At 31.8% G+C, this 15,719-nt stretch overlaps 1 protein-coding gene and 1 non-coding gene across 6 annotated transcripts in view; both read left to right on the forward strand.

Moving 5' to 3' along the window:
- The window catches only part of IL13RA2 (interleukin 13 receptor subunit alpha 2), a 35,839-nt gene extending 21,181 nt beyond the window's left edge, over positions 1-14,658 (forward strand). For 4 of the 5 annotated variants that reach the window (XM_039878931.1, XM_039878926.1, XM_039878930.1 and 1 more), the window contains 8 exons: positions 400-551; positions 1,667-1,820; positions 2,366-2,486; positions 6,139-6,323; positions 7,895-8,040; positions 9,406-9,550; positions 11,834-11,949; positions 14,527-14,658. In XM_039878931.1, the coding sequence (XP_039734865.1) occupies positions 400-551; positions 1,667-1,820; positions 2,366-2,486; positions 6,139-6,323; positions 7,895-8,040; positions 9,406-9,550; positions 11,834-11,949; positions 14,527-14,643 (1,136 nt within the window). In that variant the 3' untranslated portion in view covers positions 14,644-14,658. Of the gene's footprint in view, positions 1-399; positions 552-1,666; positions 1,821-2,365; positions 2,487-6,138; positions 6,324-7,894; positions 8,041-9,405; positions 9,551-11,833; positions 11,950-12,705; positions 12,824-14,526 lie in introns of those variants that run through there. The other variant, XM_039878929.1, reaches the window with a different exon arrangement.
- Positions 1,347-1,470, forward strand: LOC120615747 (small nucleolar RNA SNORA28). The gene has a single exon (XR_005656352.1). It is a non-coding gene; the product is annotated as a small nucleolar RNA SNORA28 (small nucleolar RNA).
- Positions 14,659-15,719: the final 1,061 nt, after the last annotated feature.

Below are 15,719 nucleotides of genomic sequence, written 5' to 3' on the forward strand. Positions count from 1 at the left end.
AATATATTCAGCCACCACTGTCAAATTCCAAAATATTTACATCACTCCCCCAAAAAAACCCATATCCATTCAGTATCTTCTCTCTCCAGCCTCTGGCAACCACTAATCTACTTTCTGTCTCAATGGATTTGCCTATTCTGGATATTTAATATAAATGGAATCATACAATATGAAGTCTTTTGTGACTGCCTCCTTTCACTTAGCTTAATGTTTTCAAGGTTCTTCATGTCGTAACATGTATCAGTACTTCATTCTTTCTTATGGCTGAATAATATTCCATTGTATGGATGCACCACAGTTTATCCATTCATTGGTGATGTACATTGGAAGTAACCTAAATTTAGCAGTTTTTGTCATAAAATAAAGTAAAAAAGTAAAAATATTTTTATTTTATTTCAGTTAAACCCCCTCAGGATTTTGAGATAGTGGATCCTGGATATTTAGGTTTTCTCTATTTACAATGGCAACCTTCACTGTCTCTGGATAATTTTAAGGAATGCACAATAGAATATGAATTAAAATACAGAAATATTGATAGTGAAAACTGGAAGGTAAGTAAAACATGTGTTTGTGATATCAGAGTGATTATTAGGAATTTCTTGTGATTCCTGATGTCAATGTTTACTCTGATTCCCATATCCTAATAGCTATTATTAAGATATAACAAGCTGCCACATTCATTTTCACCCCACTCAGTATTAAGACTATCATTGGAAGTCTAGGAAAACATTACTTAGTACCATAGATAGTGGGTTCGAAGAGTATTTACACATTTTACCATATTTTATAGTTACTTATATACCTATATATGGGTCATATATATGCTACTTGACTGTGAGTTTTTTCTCTATAGGAATCAAGTCTTATTTATCTTTGTACTCTCCCCATAGAACACTTTTTTGCATATATTATAGTTAATACTCAGTAAAAGTTTATTAAATTATTAACTACATAATCAACAAGCATGTTTATTTAAGGATTTTTGTTGTACAAGAATTCTGTTACCTTTCCAATTCAGCTAGGTGGTTTCAAGGGATAATTTAAATCAAACATTTATTGAGAAACATTTTTTGTATCAGGCACTCTGCTAGGTATCAAGAATACAAGAATAAACGATATATGATTTTAGTCCTCTAGGAGCTCATAATTTGTCTAGCTTTCTCCAGTTACTCCCAAGATTTTACTTTGTATGAGTCCTGAAGAAGTCAAATGACATTTGAAAGGTGATAAATCATTTTTCATGTAATATGCATATGGAATGAGAAAATTGTCTTTTGATTTCAAGTTGGTTATAGATTAAGTCCTGCCATAGAGCTTTTTTTCTCTTCCAGAATTTTTTTTTTTAAATGAGATGTTAAGATTCAAATGCAAAAATATCTGACACAATCTGAGCTTGTTATAGCAAGAAAGTCTAACCCATTTTGGTGTTCTGTCTTCCATGAGAGAAGTTGTTATATAGACTTAAACAGTGTAAAAAAAGATTCAAATAATCTTATCAAATGATATAATATGCAGAAGTGAGTTCTCCCAGAAATATATCTGGGACATAGTATGAGACAATCATGAGAGATTTCTTAGATATTGGGAATTCTTCAGTTTTATGAATGTGGCTTTTAATGATACCATCACTGTTTATAAACTTGCCTTTGTCTTATCATTTTATCAGACTATTATTACTAAGAATCTGCATTATAAAGATGGGTTTGATCTTAACAAAGGCGTTGAAGCAAAGATACACACGCTTCTGCAAGGGCAATGCACAAACGGATCTGCAGTTCAAAGTTCATGGTCAGAAGCTACTTATTCGACATCACCACAAGGTTAAAACAAAGCTCTCATTTCACATTTAATACTGTCAGAAAAATCCATATCTTGAATAAGTCCTTTAATTCTTATACATGAGATTGTATTGTACAATTGAGAGTGTGGCACAAAATAGAATCCTTCTTAAGAGTGGGTGACTGGCCACCTTGAATTCTTTAAATCGACAAATACATTTGGCAAAACCTACATCTTATTAGGCTAATATAGTTCCCAATTTTGGGGTCATATTAATAAATAATGAGACCAACAAATGCGAGCATTTGTTCAACTGTTCAGAGCACCCTGGAATTATTAATTTAGTACTTTTGCATATGCTTACACTAGTACTTACACTAGTAAATGAGTCCTCAAATGTTTTCGATTTTGCATGCCCCACTTACAATGAAGTGATTTCCAACAACTTCCTTTTGGAATATTCCTGATTGTGTTGATTGCTAAATTAAATGGAGAGGTCAAAGGAGATAAAGTAAAATTGCATAGCGATTTCCCAAATGATTCATCATCATGCCTTTTAAGCATTCACAGTTGATTCATTCCTTAGGAAATCTGGAAACTAAAATTCGGGATATGGATTGTATATATTACAACTGGGAATATTTAGTCTGCTCTTGGAAACTTGGGATGGGTGTCCACTTTGATACCAATTACAACTTGTTTTACTGGTAAGTATTTTTATAGTAAGAATTCCATATTAGGAAAATATCTATCAAAATTAATCCATAGTATGAATAACTATATTTTCATTTAATTAAATATATTATATTTTTCAGAGTTGTATTTATGATGAAGGTTGTTTACAATTATTTTGAGTTTTCAATGGGAATAAATAGGTTTTGGCTGTAGCTACTGGAAGGTACTCTATGGGTGGTTCAATCACTGTTTCTATACTAGATTAAATTTTGTATCCCTTAGATAGATGGAGTTATAACTTAAAAATTGGCGTATTTTGATTTTTGTCTTTTAAAAAAGCAGATACTTATTAAAACCTGATCATTTTTCTAATTTTCTTATCTTTGTTGACTATCACTGAGGCTTTTAAACTTAAAGCCATTTTGAACTTTCTGCTTCTTTTATTCCTTAATTGTTTCATGATAACATTGATCACTATGTTCTGACACTCCTTTGCAAGGTCATACATCTGTTCTTCACCTCCCACCTCTTCTGTAAGAGCTCCATTTTAGACTCACCTCATCCCACACCTGGATGATTGCCATAGCCCAGATGATGATCTCTTTGTTTCCAATCTCTCCCTTTCCTATTTATCTTCACACTGTAGCCAGATTTATATTCCTATACTGCTATATTCATATGCCATTCTTTTGCTCAAAAATCTCAAGGACTACTCATTGCCTCCAGGATAAAAATCTGGACTGCCATTCAAGTCTTTGCCTCATTGTATCACTGTCTTCCAATATTACTTTCTACTATCACCACTGTGAATGTTCCACTCCATTTAGACCAATCTCTACATTTTTTTCTCACCCATGTTATGCTTTTTTATGCCTTTGTGTACATTGCTATCTGGAATGCCCTCTGGCTCTCTCTTTCACCAACTCTTATCCAACCTCCAAGGCCTATTTGGTATTAAATTTCCTTAACCATTTACTGATCACAACTTCTGTTCAGTTTTTTTCTAAACTATTACTTATTGTCCAGATGACATTTAAATTATATATATATATAATTTATAATTTATATTATTATATATATATATTTGAGACAAAGTATATATATATAATATATATATATAATATATATATATACTATATATATATATATATGGTATATGTATTAGCCAAAGCCATCATAATATTCTTTTACGATATAAAATATATATATATTAATATTATATAAATTATGATTATGCCCACTCAAATATATCACTCTAATATATAATTGTCATCCCTTCAGCTATATATAAATATATATCATTATATATATTTCTACTTCATATAATAATATATATTATATATATATTATATATTATATATATATATTCTATATATTATATATATGTCTCTGCTATATATTCCCGCCACTCCTCTGTTATGTATTGTAATTAACCAACATACTATATATATATTATATTATATATATTATATATATTATATAATATATATTATATATATTATATATATATTTATATATATTTATATATATATATATTATATATATATATACTTTGTCTCAAATATATATACTTTGTCTCCTCTTCTAAATTTTTAAGAGATTGGTGGCCATGAATTATTTTTTTATATTCCTCTTGACTATCTCTGCTGTGCTATGCCCATAGTAGATTATCACTAAATATTCATTAAATGAATGAGACCAACGATGATGATATTGGTAAATTGATAGATAAGTATCAGAACTTTTGCATTTATTAAATAACAGAAAAAACAAGAGAGGAAAAAGTGTTACTCTTTGTAAATTTCAAGCCCAAATTGTCATGGCATATTTCTTTAGGAAATTATACTAATAAGTGATAAGATGTAACCTATTAACTGGCTTCTAATCCCGCTCTGGCATCATTTCACTTGGTGGTCTTGGACAAGCGATTTCTGTTTTTGGGGTCTCAGTTTCCTCACCTGAAATTGGATGTGTCAATTTCTAAGGTCTAACTTTTTGCTCATTAATTCAACAAATATTTAGCAATTATTAAATACTTGACACTGTTCTAGATAAAATGGACAAAAGTGTGAATAAGACAAAATTCCTGCCCTCTTGTACATTGCATTTCATGTTTAACATAACTTTATTCTCACTTTAGTAAAGTAGTAAGGGGAAAATATTAACACCATAAAAATGGAATATAAGGGCTTCCCACTGGCACAAAGTAAATTTGTGTAAAGTCAAACCTAGAACTCAAGTCTCTCAAACTCTAATCAGGTGAATTAACCAAGATACTACAATTTTGCAAATTCTGCCTAAAGTAAAAAATACTTGGCAAGAAGTGAATTCTGTAGAATCCAGATATTTTTACCAGTATCTTACCAGCTGCTAGATTGGCCACATTTCAAAAGGGATTTTGGCTGCTTTTACAGATAATGCCACATTTTGCATTGCAAGCTTTTCTTTAGGAAAATAAATGAGGTATTTGTTGCTTTGGAAATCAGTAGGGAAGTCCCCCTTAATTCTCATTAGTTTTATGGGAATAAAACTTTCAATGATATGGTAACATTTCTTGTCTAAGAGAAAGGGAAATTAGATATTTACTTGCCAAATAGTTCCTTTTTTTTTTTCTTTTTGACCCCCGTTGACTTTTCTGAAGTTGATCTCTTGATGTGTACTGTATCAGTCAAGAAGTTTCATTTGTTTTATTAAATATAATAATATTTTGTAAATCTGCTTTTAAATCTGCTTTCTTCAAATATAAGTTTTCTAGTATAATATAAAAAAGGTAGTATCGCTTAGCATAAGTGTTTTTGCAAATGACAAGATTTCATTCTTTTTTTTATTGCTAAATAATATTTCATTGTAATATTCCATATATATAATATATGTATCTCACATCTTCTTTATTCAGTCATCTATTGATGGACACATAGGTTGCTTCCATATCTTAGCTATTGTAAATAATGCTGTAATGAACATAGAAGTATATATGTCTTTTTTAATTAATGTTTTCATTTTCTTTATATAAATATCCAGTAGTGGAATTGCTGGATCATATGGTAGTTCTATTTTTAATTTTTTGAGGAACATCCATACCGTTTTTCATTGTGAATGCACCAATTTATAATCTCACCGAGAGTGCATGAGGGTTGCCAGAGGAGAGGGGGCTGGAGAAATGGGTGAAGGGGAATAAAAGGTACAAACTTCCAATTATAAAATAAATAAGCAATGTAGTGTACAGCATAGGGAATGTAGTCAATAACATTGTAATAACTTTTTATGGTGACATCTGGTTAGTAGATATATCATGGTGATCACTTTGTAAGGTATAAAAATTTGTACACCTGAAAGTAATATAATATTGTGAGCCAGCTATACTTTAATAATAAAAAAATAGGAAAGAAAGACAATATCATCCAAGATTATCTATATAAGTCCCTGGTTTCCTTAATAGGAATCTTGTTATTTGATTCACGAGTCCTGTTGGTGAGTCTGCCTAACCTTGCATTATCTTTTAATCTTCTTTACTGTGGTATCCCTAGCAATTGTTATAAGATCTGGGACATAGTTAGTACTTAATAAATGTGGCGTGTTATTAAATAATTTTTAATTCACTTGATATCTTAAGATAATTGGAAATCGGACTTCATGATACAAGAATGTATCATTAAAACAATTCTTACAAAACTTTTTTTATAGGTATGAAGGCTTGGACCATGCATTACAATGTGTTGATTACATCAAGAGTAATGGAAAAAATATTGGATGCAGGTTTCCCTATTTGGAGTCACCAGACTATAAAGATTTCTACATCTGTGTTAATGGATCATCAAAATCCCAGCTTATCAGACCCAGCTATTTCATTTTTCAGCTTCAAGATATAGGTGAGGTAAACAAGCAGCTTCAAGATGTTCCTAGTTTAAGCCATTTACAAACACATGGAAGAGAAGAGATAGACATAGAGATAGACATAGAGATAAAGATATAGGGATATAGAGAAAGAGATACCTACTGAAATGCAAAGCCAGAAAAATGAGGGCCAACAAAGCATATGAGGAAGCTCTTATTAAATATAAAAGTTTGGAAGATAAGGAATTGAATGAAGGGTAAAATGTCACTTTTATTTAGAACTCAAACTCTATTTCTCAGCTTCAAAAGTTGGTCTGTTATATAGTATTATTGTCTAGTGTTAGTCATAGAGTAATTATGGAATCACTTACTTCCAGTCTTCAATAAGCAAATGCTTGGATATTTTCTAAGTCTGAGTTCTCAGCTGTAACAATTATGACAATGACAGATTCTAGAGTCAGCCATATCTGGGCCTGAATCTTGGATTTACCACTTTCTAGTTATATGACTTTGGGCAAGTTACTTTTAACATTTGTTTCAATTTCCTCATGAGTAAAATGAAGTTAATAAAGGACCACTTCATAAATTTATTATGAGATATGAATGAATTTTTTTATGTAAAGTCCCTGGATCAGTGTCTGACATATCATAAGTTCAAAAAAAGTGTTAGCTATTAATAAAAAAATAGTGGTAGTTATGGTTGTGGTAATTGTTCCTAATGCTACTGTAGGGGCTAAAAACTTTTCTTCTACCTTTTTAGGTTCTTTTGTCTGGTATAATAACTAAATTGACATAAGTGAGATTAATAAGAGAAAATCAAATTTTATTTTGTCTATATGGGAGCCTCACATAGACAAGAAAGGTCCAAAGGCAACCAGGCAATTGAAGCTTATGTGCCATCCTGAGCTAAGAACAAGAGGGTAGGGGTCTAGAACTTCAAAGGGAAGGAAAGTAGTTCACAGGAAGATGGGAAGAACAAATGTTTGGTAAAAAGATGTTTGTCATGCCATGCAGAGACAATAGGACACAGAGAAAAATTTGAACAAACATGCTCTGCCAGCTCCTCCCAGCCTACCCCACCTAGCCCATACTCTTTTGTAGTTATCACTGATGATAGCTTTCTTCCTGGACCATGTCCTCTTTTTAAATTCTTTTAGTGAATTAAGGCAGAGGTAAAAAAAAAATAAAGAAAAAGAAATAAAAAGAAAGAAAACTTTTCCTGAGTCTTTTGAGTCTTGATGGTCTTCAGCTCAAAATAATCCACGTGCCAAAGTGGCATATTTTGGGGCAGCTTATTCTGCTTCTCGTCACTACAAAATGAAAAAAAAATTGGCTATGATGATTTAGATCATCTAACTTTTATCTTGGGCTTAAATATGTGTCAGTAGATGACTTATTAAAAAATAATTTCCACAAAAACTCAATTTCTTAATTAACTAAACTTGGTTAGTAAGCAACTTTGATTTTAATTCACGTCATAGAGAATAGTCTCAAGCCACCTGACTAATGCTGGAGGCTTAGGTTACTAAGTTTCCCTAACTACTGGTTATGGTTACTGCTAAACTTCAGTTACCTCCATGTTAAAAGGTTTCCTTTTTCTTTTCAGTTAAACCTTCACCACCAGACTATCTTAGTATTATTGTGAAGAATTCAGAAGAAATTAACCTGAAATGGAGCATACCTATAGGACCTACTCCAGCAAAGTGTTTCATTTATGAAATTGAGTTCACAGAAGATGATACTACTTTGGTGGTATGAACATTACATTTATTTGGGATAATCATAAACATAGCTTTTAAATAAAATAGCAAACATGAGAATCAATCAGTTGCTATCCACATGAGGACTAGAACATGACAGTTATCCTAGTTTAATTTCCAGCAAATTAAATAATCTAATGGACGAAAGAAAGATTTTTACAGTCTGAGAGTATAATCATACCAATTTTAAAGCTACATAGGACCTTAAAGATAATCTAGCAACTTGTGTCCAATATTGTGTCAATAAATTAAAGTTGCCAAGTGTGTGCATAAGATGGATTATGAAGATGGCTCAAGTAAAAAAGAGAACAAAACAAAAAACACAAACAAACATAAAAATCACTTGTTGAGGAACAACCATCAGGTCAAAATTAGAGTCTGGCAGGGCTACCCAAGAATTGCTTGTAGGAGGGAAAGGGGCTAACTGGGGAAGTAGGTAATGGTTGCAAGACTGCTCCCCACATTATTATATGTTAATTTTATGTATTAGTTTCTAACTCAGAAAGTGGTGGAGATAAGTAAGTGAGGCATTAGTTCTAATTAATTCATACCATAAACAGATGAAAAAACAGGGAGTTGAGCTGATTTACAAGTCCCAAGGAAGTGAATTGATTTACAGTCAAACTACATAACTAAAATTAGAATTGAGATCTTATTCCCAGTACACTTTCACCTATATTACATTATGCTGGTTCCCAAGAAAAGTTACAACAAAAGTAAAGTTGTTATTTTGGATGAGAAACACTCTTCCACTCTTTGAAATATAAAATTGAAGTAATCTCTTCAGTGATTTTTTTTCCTTTGAAATCATCCAACCTTGTGTGTTCTCATATCTGAAAGGGTAGTTTCATGCCAATTCCTGATCACTGCTACTCAGGTATTATGACAGTTAACCAGAACAAGAATAAGGAAAAAAAAGCTTTATGTTTATGAATTTTATAGTTTTCATAGAAACAAAATTTGTGATGGCTCTGTCTTTTTGTTTAATTCAGTGTATGTAGCATTTTCAAGTTTATGGAATCTGAGAAATTTGAGATAAATATAAATACTGGGTGTCATAAACAACAAAACTACCTAGGAATTTTGTCCTGTCACACATGCCCTTTACTACAACTGATCCATTATCACTATAGAAAAATTTAAGAATATAGATAAGGAAAGGAAGATAAAATGAGAATAAAAAAGTAACCCACTATACAGAGATAATCATTGCTAGGAATTTAGTATATATCTTTTTAATCATTTGATGCATATATTTTATGTAACAAAACCCACTTTGAAAGTGACAAAAGAAATAGGATTGGTCTAGCAGCAATTACATCAAATAATGGCATCTTATTTTTTCCTTGGTTTTCAGACTCCCACATTTGAAAATGAAATATATATCACAAGAACATCAAATAAAAGCCAACAATTATGCTTTTTAGTGAGAAGCAGAGTGAATATTTATTGCTCAGATAGTGGAATTTGGAGTGAATGGAGTGATAAACAATGCTGGCAAGGTATGAACATTAACTAAATAATTAGAGCTATTTGTAAGCAAAATTAATGTTCTTTCCGTGTATTTTATATTTATGGAAATCAAAAGGCTCTTTCCTGTAGTCTATAATCAGAGAAGATAAATTAGCAAGCATTTCAATTTAACATAGATTTATGGAAAATATAATATTCAGTTTTAACTAAGAGCAGTTAAACTATTTGAGGTCTTGTTATAGTTCTATTGTGAACATTCTTGTTTTTTTCTCAATAAAAAGAACATGCTAGTTCTTTTTAAGGTGGAGCCCATTTTAACAATATTTTCCTATGCTTTCAATTTTTAAAAGAACCAAAATTTTAAATCCAGGATCGATCAGCATACACTGGTTTTTAAGTGTCTAGTACTATGTCTAATGAATATTTTTCTAATGTAATCATCAGTAAAATGCATATTCCATTCACTTGTAACACTAATTTAAAGAGACTTATGGTAAAAGACATATTTAAATAACATAAACTAAAAAGGCTTGAGAGTGAGGCAAAAAATTATTGTTTTTCACAGTAAACTAGCTTTATCAATAAAGATAACTAATAATTATTTGAAATTAAATTAACTTATCATTTCTCTTTCAGGTATATAGATATGTACATACATATACATATATAGATACAGACAGATAGTTGCATTCCTCTCAATCATTCATCTCCTTTCATGTTATTCCATTATACTAAAATTGCTGTGTCGCTATTATCTCCCTACTAATATAATGGAATCATTGTTTTCTTTTGTTCATCAAATATTTATTAAGCACCAATTATGTGTTAGACTTTTTTAGGCATGTGAGATATAGCAGAAAAAAAAATCCCTGTCTTCACAAAATTTGTTTTGTTCCCAAGTTGAGTAGAGATAGACAATAAACAAAGATACCAACTATATCATGTAATCATTAAAGGCCATGGAGAAACAATAGGCAGATAGAGGGAGAACTTAATAAACTAAGAGATATATTGCATCAGAACAAACACTTATTGATTCTACATTTTTCATTTTGTCACTGTTGTAAGAGATCTGGTTACTCTATGGAACTAACATTGAAAAAGTCATGTCCTAAATTACATCTTGTCATTGGTCAGTGCATAGTTTAAAGTGGATATCCACTTTAAATACATAAATACATCCTTTTATGTATTTTACATACAGTGCTAAACATGATATTGATGGCTGAGATTTCTTTTTCCCTGATGGATATCTTTGGTAAAATCTTAATAACTTTGAGATTAGGAAAAAAGAATTTCTTGAGATGCCCGTAGTCTTAGTTTTTTAGTATCTCTTATTGGATGTTTTGAGATATAGAACAATAGGAGAATATTTTTTTTAAATGAAACTATATCTTCTCTAGGGTTGACTCTCTATCTAGGGAAAGCAACTGGAACCCTAGGAAAGAAGCCTGCTTTCCCACTGTTAATTTTGCATGCCAGAAACTTAAATTATTAGTCATTTCTCTGAATTATATCCTTGCAAATCTTAACTGAATTGACCATATAAATTTGACTTAGTAGAAGATAAGATCCTAAGAGAATAAGGCAAAGAAATAGGAGAGGTTGGGAGTAGGTTTAAGTATAAGTATGGGCCTAGGATTCAGGATGCTCTGTACTACTACTTCAAAACAAGTAAGAGATATTAGTTTGGAAGGACAGACTTTGTCTACTTTTTCAAGTTTGTCTAGCAATTGCTCATTTTTTTTTGCTATGCAGAAAAACCATTAGAACTTCATCTCTAAAAGAAAATAAAAACATCTCTTTAGCTACTAAAATATGAGACAACTTTAAAAACATGACCTTTAAAGACTAGTTGCATTATTCACACAGGGACTTTTATTGAAGATCAACTCTTGTTCACTACAGCATTATATGATATAAACATTTGACTTATTGAGAGTTAAGTGATACATATGTTTATTCAACCATTTGGCTATTTTTTTCTCATTTTTTTTCCTACGAAAAATTTACAAGGTCAAATTTTAAACAAAGTCATATCAGATAATAAGAATTAGGCTTTGGGGAGTTATTTTTCTAAGTGAAATGTAGAAATGTCACAGTTCAGTAAGGTAATTGTTCTATATAAAGAGTACACAAATGAAAAGAATGCTATACTCAAACATAACTGTGGTATCTATGCTCTGGCAAAGATGGCAGAAGTTTCTGAGTTAAACTCAGTTTTTCACTATTTACCAGATTATTTATAAAATCAGTTTCAAAAAATAATTGCAAACATCTAACTCTTTCCTTTTTTTGTGATTTTCACCTAGGTGACATATGGAGGGAAACCTTGTTATTTTTCTTGATACCATTTGCTTTTGTCTCATTATTTGTTTTGTTAATAACTTGTATGCTTTTGTATAAGCAAAAAGCTTTACTGAAAATGGTAAGTTGTATAACATTATAATGTTTAGTCTGAGACAGTACATAAAAAAGAATGCTCTGCATTTAGGGCCGATGGATCCAATTTTGTAATTTTGTGATTTTGTAATTTTGTCTATGCGGTGTGGGTGTACAGTTGACGTTGTATGGATTGTGATGATGTCTTCAGATAATATAGCAATTTAAAAATTAACCCTAAAAAGCTACATGTTGCAGTGAATTTACTTTTGTTGAAATAAAAAAAAAAAAGCTTTAGAACATGAAACTACCTCTAGATTAGGGAAAATATAAGAAAAGAGTTACAGGATTGAGAGAAAGGATAGAATGACTTAAAATGGACATAGACAGAAATGTATTTCTAGTGTTCCACGAGCAAAAGATCACAAAAATTAAAAACCACAGTGCCTACCCTTCAAGACCTCACATTCTATTTTGGAGAGATAGAATTCATACAAAAAAACGTAACCTGCATTAAGAGTTGATTTTAGATAATTGCTATTTGAGTTCTACAGATAATGTTATAGGATCAGAAGTTGGACGGATCACTATGGGTTGGTGGGCTTTAAGAAGAAATATTGACTTGGAGAAAAATATCCTAATGCCAGTCTTTTAAAGATAAAGAGAAATGTAAATGTATATGAAATGTTTCACTTTATTTCTCTGATGAATGCTTTATTGCCTATTCCTCTGAGTTATTACTCTAAGAAATAGTTTGTGTTATTAAATGACTATTAATAATGGAGCTCTTTCTTAATTTCAGGTTTTTCATACAAAAAAAGAACTCTTTTCTCATCAAGAGACACTTTTTTGACTCAATAATTTTGTCTTATGGCCAAATGACAACTATGAGCCCTATTAAACAATTTTTTTTCTCCAAATGTTGAATAAATCTTATTTTAAAAGCATTGTATTCTAGTAGGCGTTAGAGTATTCAAACCTTTAACTAGTAGTAAAATTTCTGGATTCTATTAATGAGGTTTTTTCCTCATTAATTAATCCATGGTGAGAGTGCTGCACATACAGAAGTCAAGGGATGGGTCAGATTCTATTCAGTGAAGTATTAATAAAACAATGTAATTTTGCAACTTGCACTAAGCTAAGCCATAGAGATATTGTCAAATATTGGAGGACAAGAGTTTAATTTTTAGGAAATTGCACTTGAGATGAAGGTATTCACCACGAATAAGGTTGCTTAGCTTTAAAAGTAACCTATGGAGAAGATTAATGAGAAGCAAGAAATTTTAAATACATTCATAGTCTAAAAATGTGCTTCACATTTAACGAAAGAAGCGGGAAGAATGTATTGCCTAAAAGGCCGAAAATAATGAAATGAGTAGAGATCATATATGAAACATTCAGATGTCACAAACTACACAATAAAAGTTTGAGAGTTTCCTATACTAGTTGGCAGGCAACATTTCCTACTTTTTGATGGTGTGATTTTTTTTTTTCAGTTCAGAGACAAAAAGGCACAAGCCTCTGAAAGCTGGAAGAATTTAAAACGTATATCCAACCTGCATACTAATTGACCATTGACTTCCAAGAGAGAATGTGGCAACCTAGGGCTAGACAGTTGCTTTAAAATTTAGGAAATAATGAATGAACTACAGATTACAATCAAGAGATAAGGTTTAATCTGGACCAATTTCTGTTTAATATTATTCAGAGTCATTCTACTTTGGTTCACTCACCTATAGAGTGGGCATTAGCTGGGAGTCTATTATAAATGCAGAATCTCAGACCCCAACCCAGTCTGACTCAATTAGCAAACTGCATTTAATAATGTCTCCAGGTGACTCATTTGCACATTCAATTAGAAAAGAACCGATATACAGCAAATCATTGAAAAGCATCTTTTCATTATAACATTAATGTAAAAAATTGTTTCCCATCCCTGTTTGCTGTCTGTGTGGAGTTTGCACATTCTCCCCATGTCTACATGGGTTTTCTCCAGGTAGTCCGGTTTCCTCCCACATCCCAAAGATGTGCACGTTAGGTGAATTGGTGTGTATAAATTGCCCCAGTCTTAGTGAGTGAGGGTATGTGTGTGTGAGTGTGTCCTGCAATGGAAGGGCATCCTGTTCAGAGTGGGTTTCTGCCTTACACTCTAAGCTGCTGGAATAAGCTCCAGCCACCTGCATCTGAACTGGAAAAAGTGGGCCAGGAAATAATATTCATTTATATTAATTTTTAAAAAATGTATGTATAACTCATATTTATTTAAATGCTTAATATTAGATGTGTTTGGGTCTTTAGAAGTTTGGTGATGTTTGTGTTATTAATATGCTGTGGGAACTTAACTCTTGTTTATACAATTAGCCTTTGGTAAAATTGTTTTCCTTATGTTATTTCACTTAAAGTCACACTTTCCAAGACTTATCAATGATGTTAAGTGAGGATTTACTGTACAGCACTATTTTATAATGGAAAATACTAAAATAATGAAGAAGCAAGCCCACGGGCAGCATAACTACAACTTTGACTGTCATTGTTACTGATCATATATGTTTCTAAGAGAGGAAAAATAGCTAAAACTTTGGTGTGTAGGGGAGGAAAAATAATTTTTCCTTTACCCTTCTAGATTCTTGGTTGTGCTCTACCCTCCCATAATAAAAGACATTTCAACAGGAGAAAAACAAAAAGAAGTTTAATAATATGTGTACCTCCTGTATACATGGGAGAGACCCAGAGAATCTGAGTAAGTCTCCAAAATGGCAGAAGCCATCACCTTAAATATCATCTCCACCTAAAGAAAAAAAAGGTTTTTAGGGTGGAGGGAGGCCAGTTATGGGAGGTTACCAGGAAAAGCATGGTAAATGAATGTATGGTTGTTATGCAGAGTTTAGTCATTTGCCCTCTACATTGATGATTCTATAGAAATTTAATTATCCTTCTCTTGGTGCAGAGAGACAGACACCCTTGCAAATAAAGATTTCTCTTATAAATGTAAATTTCTCTTACAAAAGGGTAACTGTCTACTCAGATTCCAGAGCTTTTCCTATGTCTGCTATTTCTCAAAAACAATCAGCCTAAAATAATGCTTATGCCATGGAGGCATCTTTTGGGGTGGCAAATTCTGCCCTTCTTCAGGTGTGAACTAGAATACCATAAACTAAAATTAATCTTAAATTGTAATAAAGAATACAAAGCATTTATTGAACAAAAGGAGCTTCAGTCCAGGAGACACAGATTCAAGTAGCAACCTAAATTGTGCTCCCCTGATGCAAAGGGAAGGCCATCTTTTATAAAGTTCCCATTCCAGTTTTATGCAAATGAGGTTTCCAAATTGTGTGGTTCCAACTGGTTGGTATAGATGCAAATGAGAATAAATTCATGTAGTTCTGATTGGATGGAGCAGGTCTCAGTCCTGTGGTAGAAAAGGAAACCAGAGCTTTCCTGTAGTGGAAACAAGCGAGCATAGTGTAGGAAGCTGGGAGTTCAGTCTGAGGTTCTTCCCAGTGTACAAAGTGGGTAAGGAGCCAGTGTGAGCAAATGGCTGCTAGACTCTTATTATTCATAAAATCGGGCCCTTGGTTGACTGTGGGAAGTCCATATGAGCAGAATATTCCTTCTTGTGGTTCATATCAAATGAATCTTCTCAGGCTCCACAATTCATTTATTTTATTATTTTATTTATTTTATTAAAATTATTGAGGTGACATTGGTTAATAAACTCAAATAGGTTTCAAATATACAATTCAATAATATATCATATGTATATTACATTGCATGATCACCATCCGGAGTTAAATTTCCTTCTGCCACCAAATATTT

This window comes from Pteropus medius, unplaced genomic scaffold, assembly GCF_902729225.1.
Source record: "Pteropus medius unplaced genomic scaffold, Ma_sr-lr_union100, whole genome shotgun sequence".
NCBI classification, from domain to species: domain Eukaryota; kingdom Metazoa; phylum Chordata; class Mammalia; order Chiroptera; family Pteropodidae; genus Pteropus; species Pteropus medius.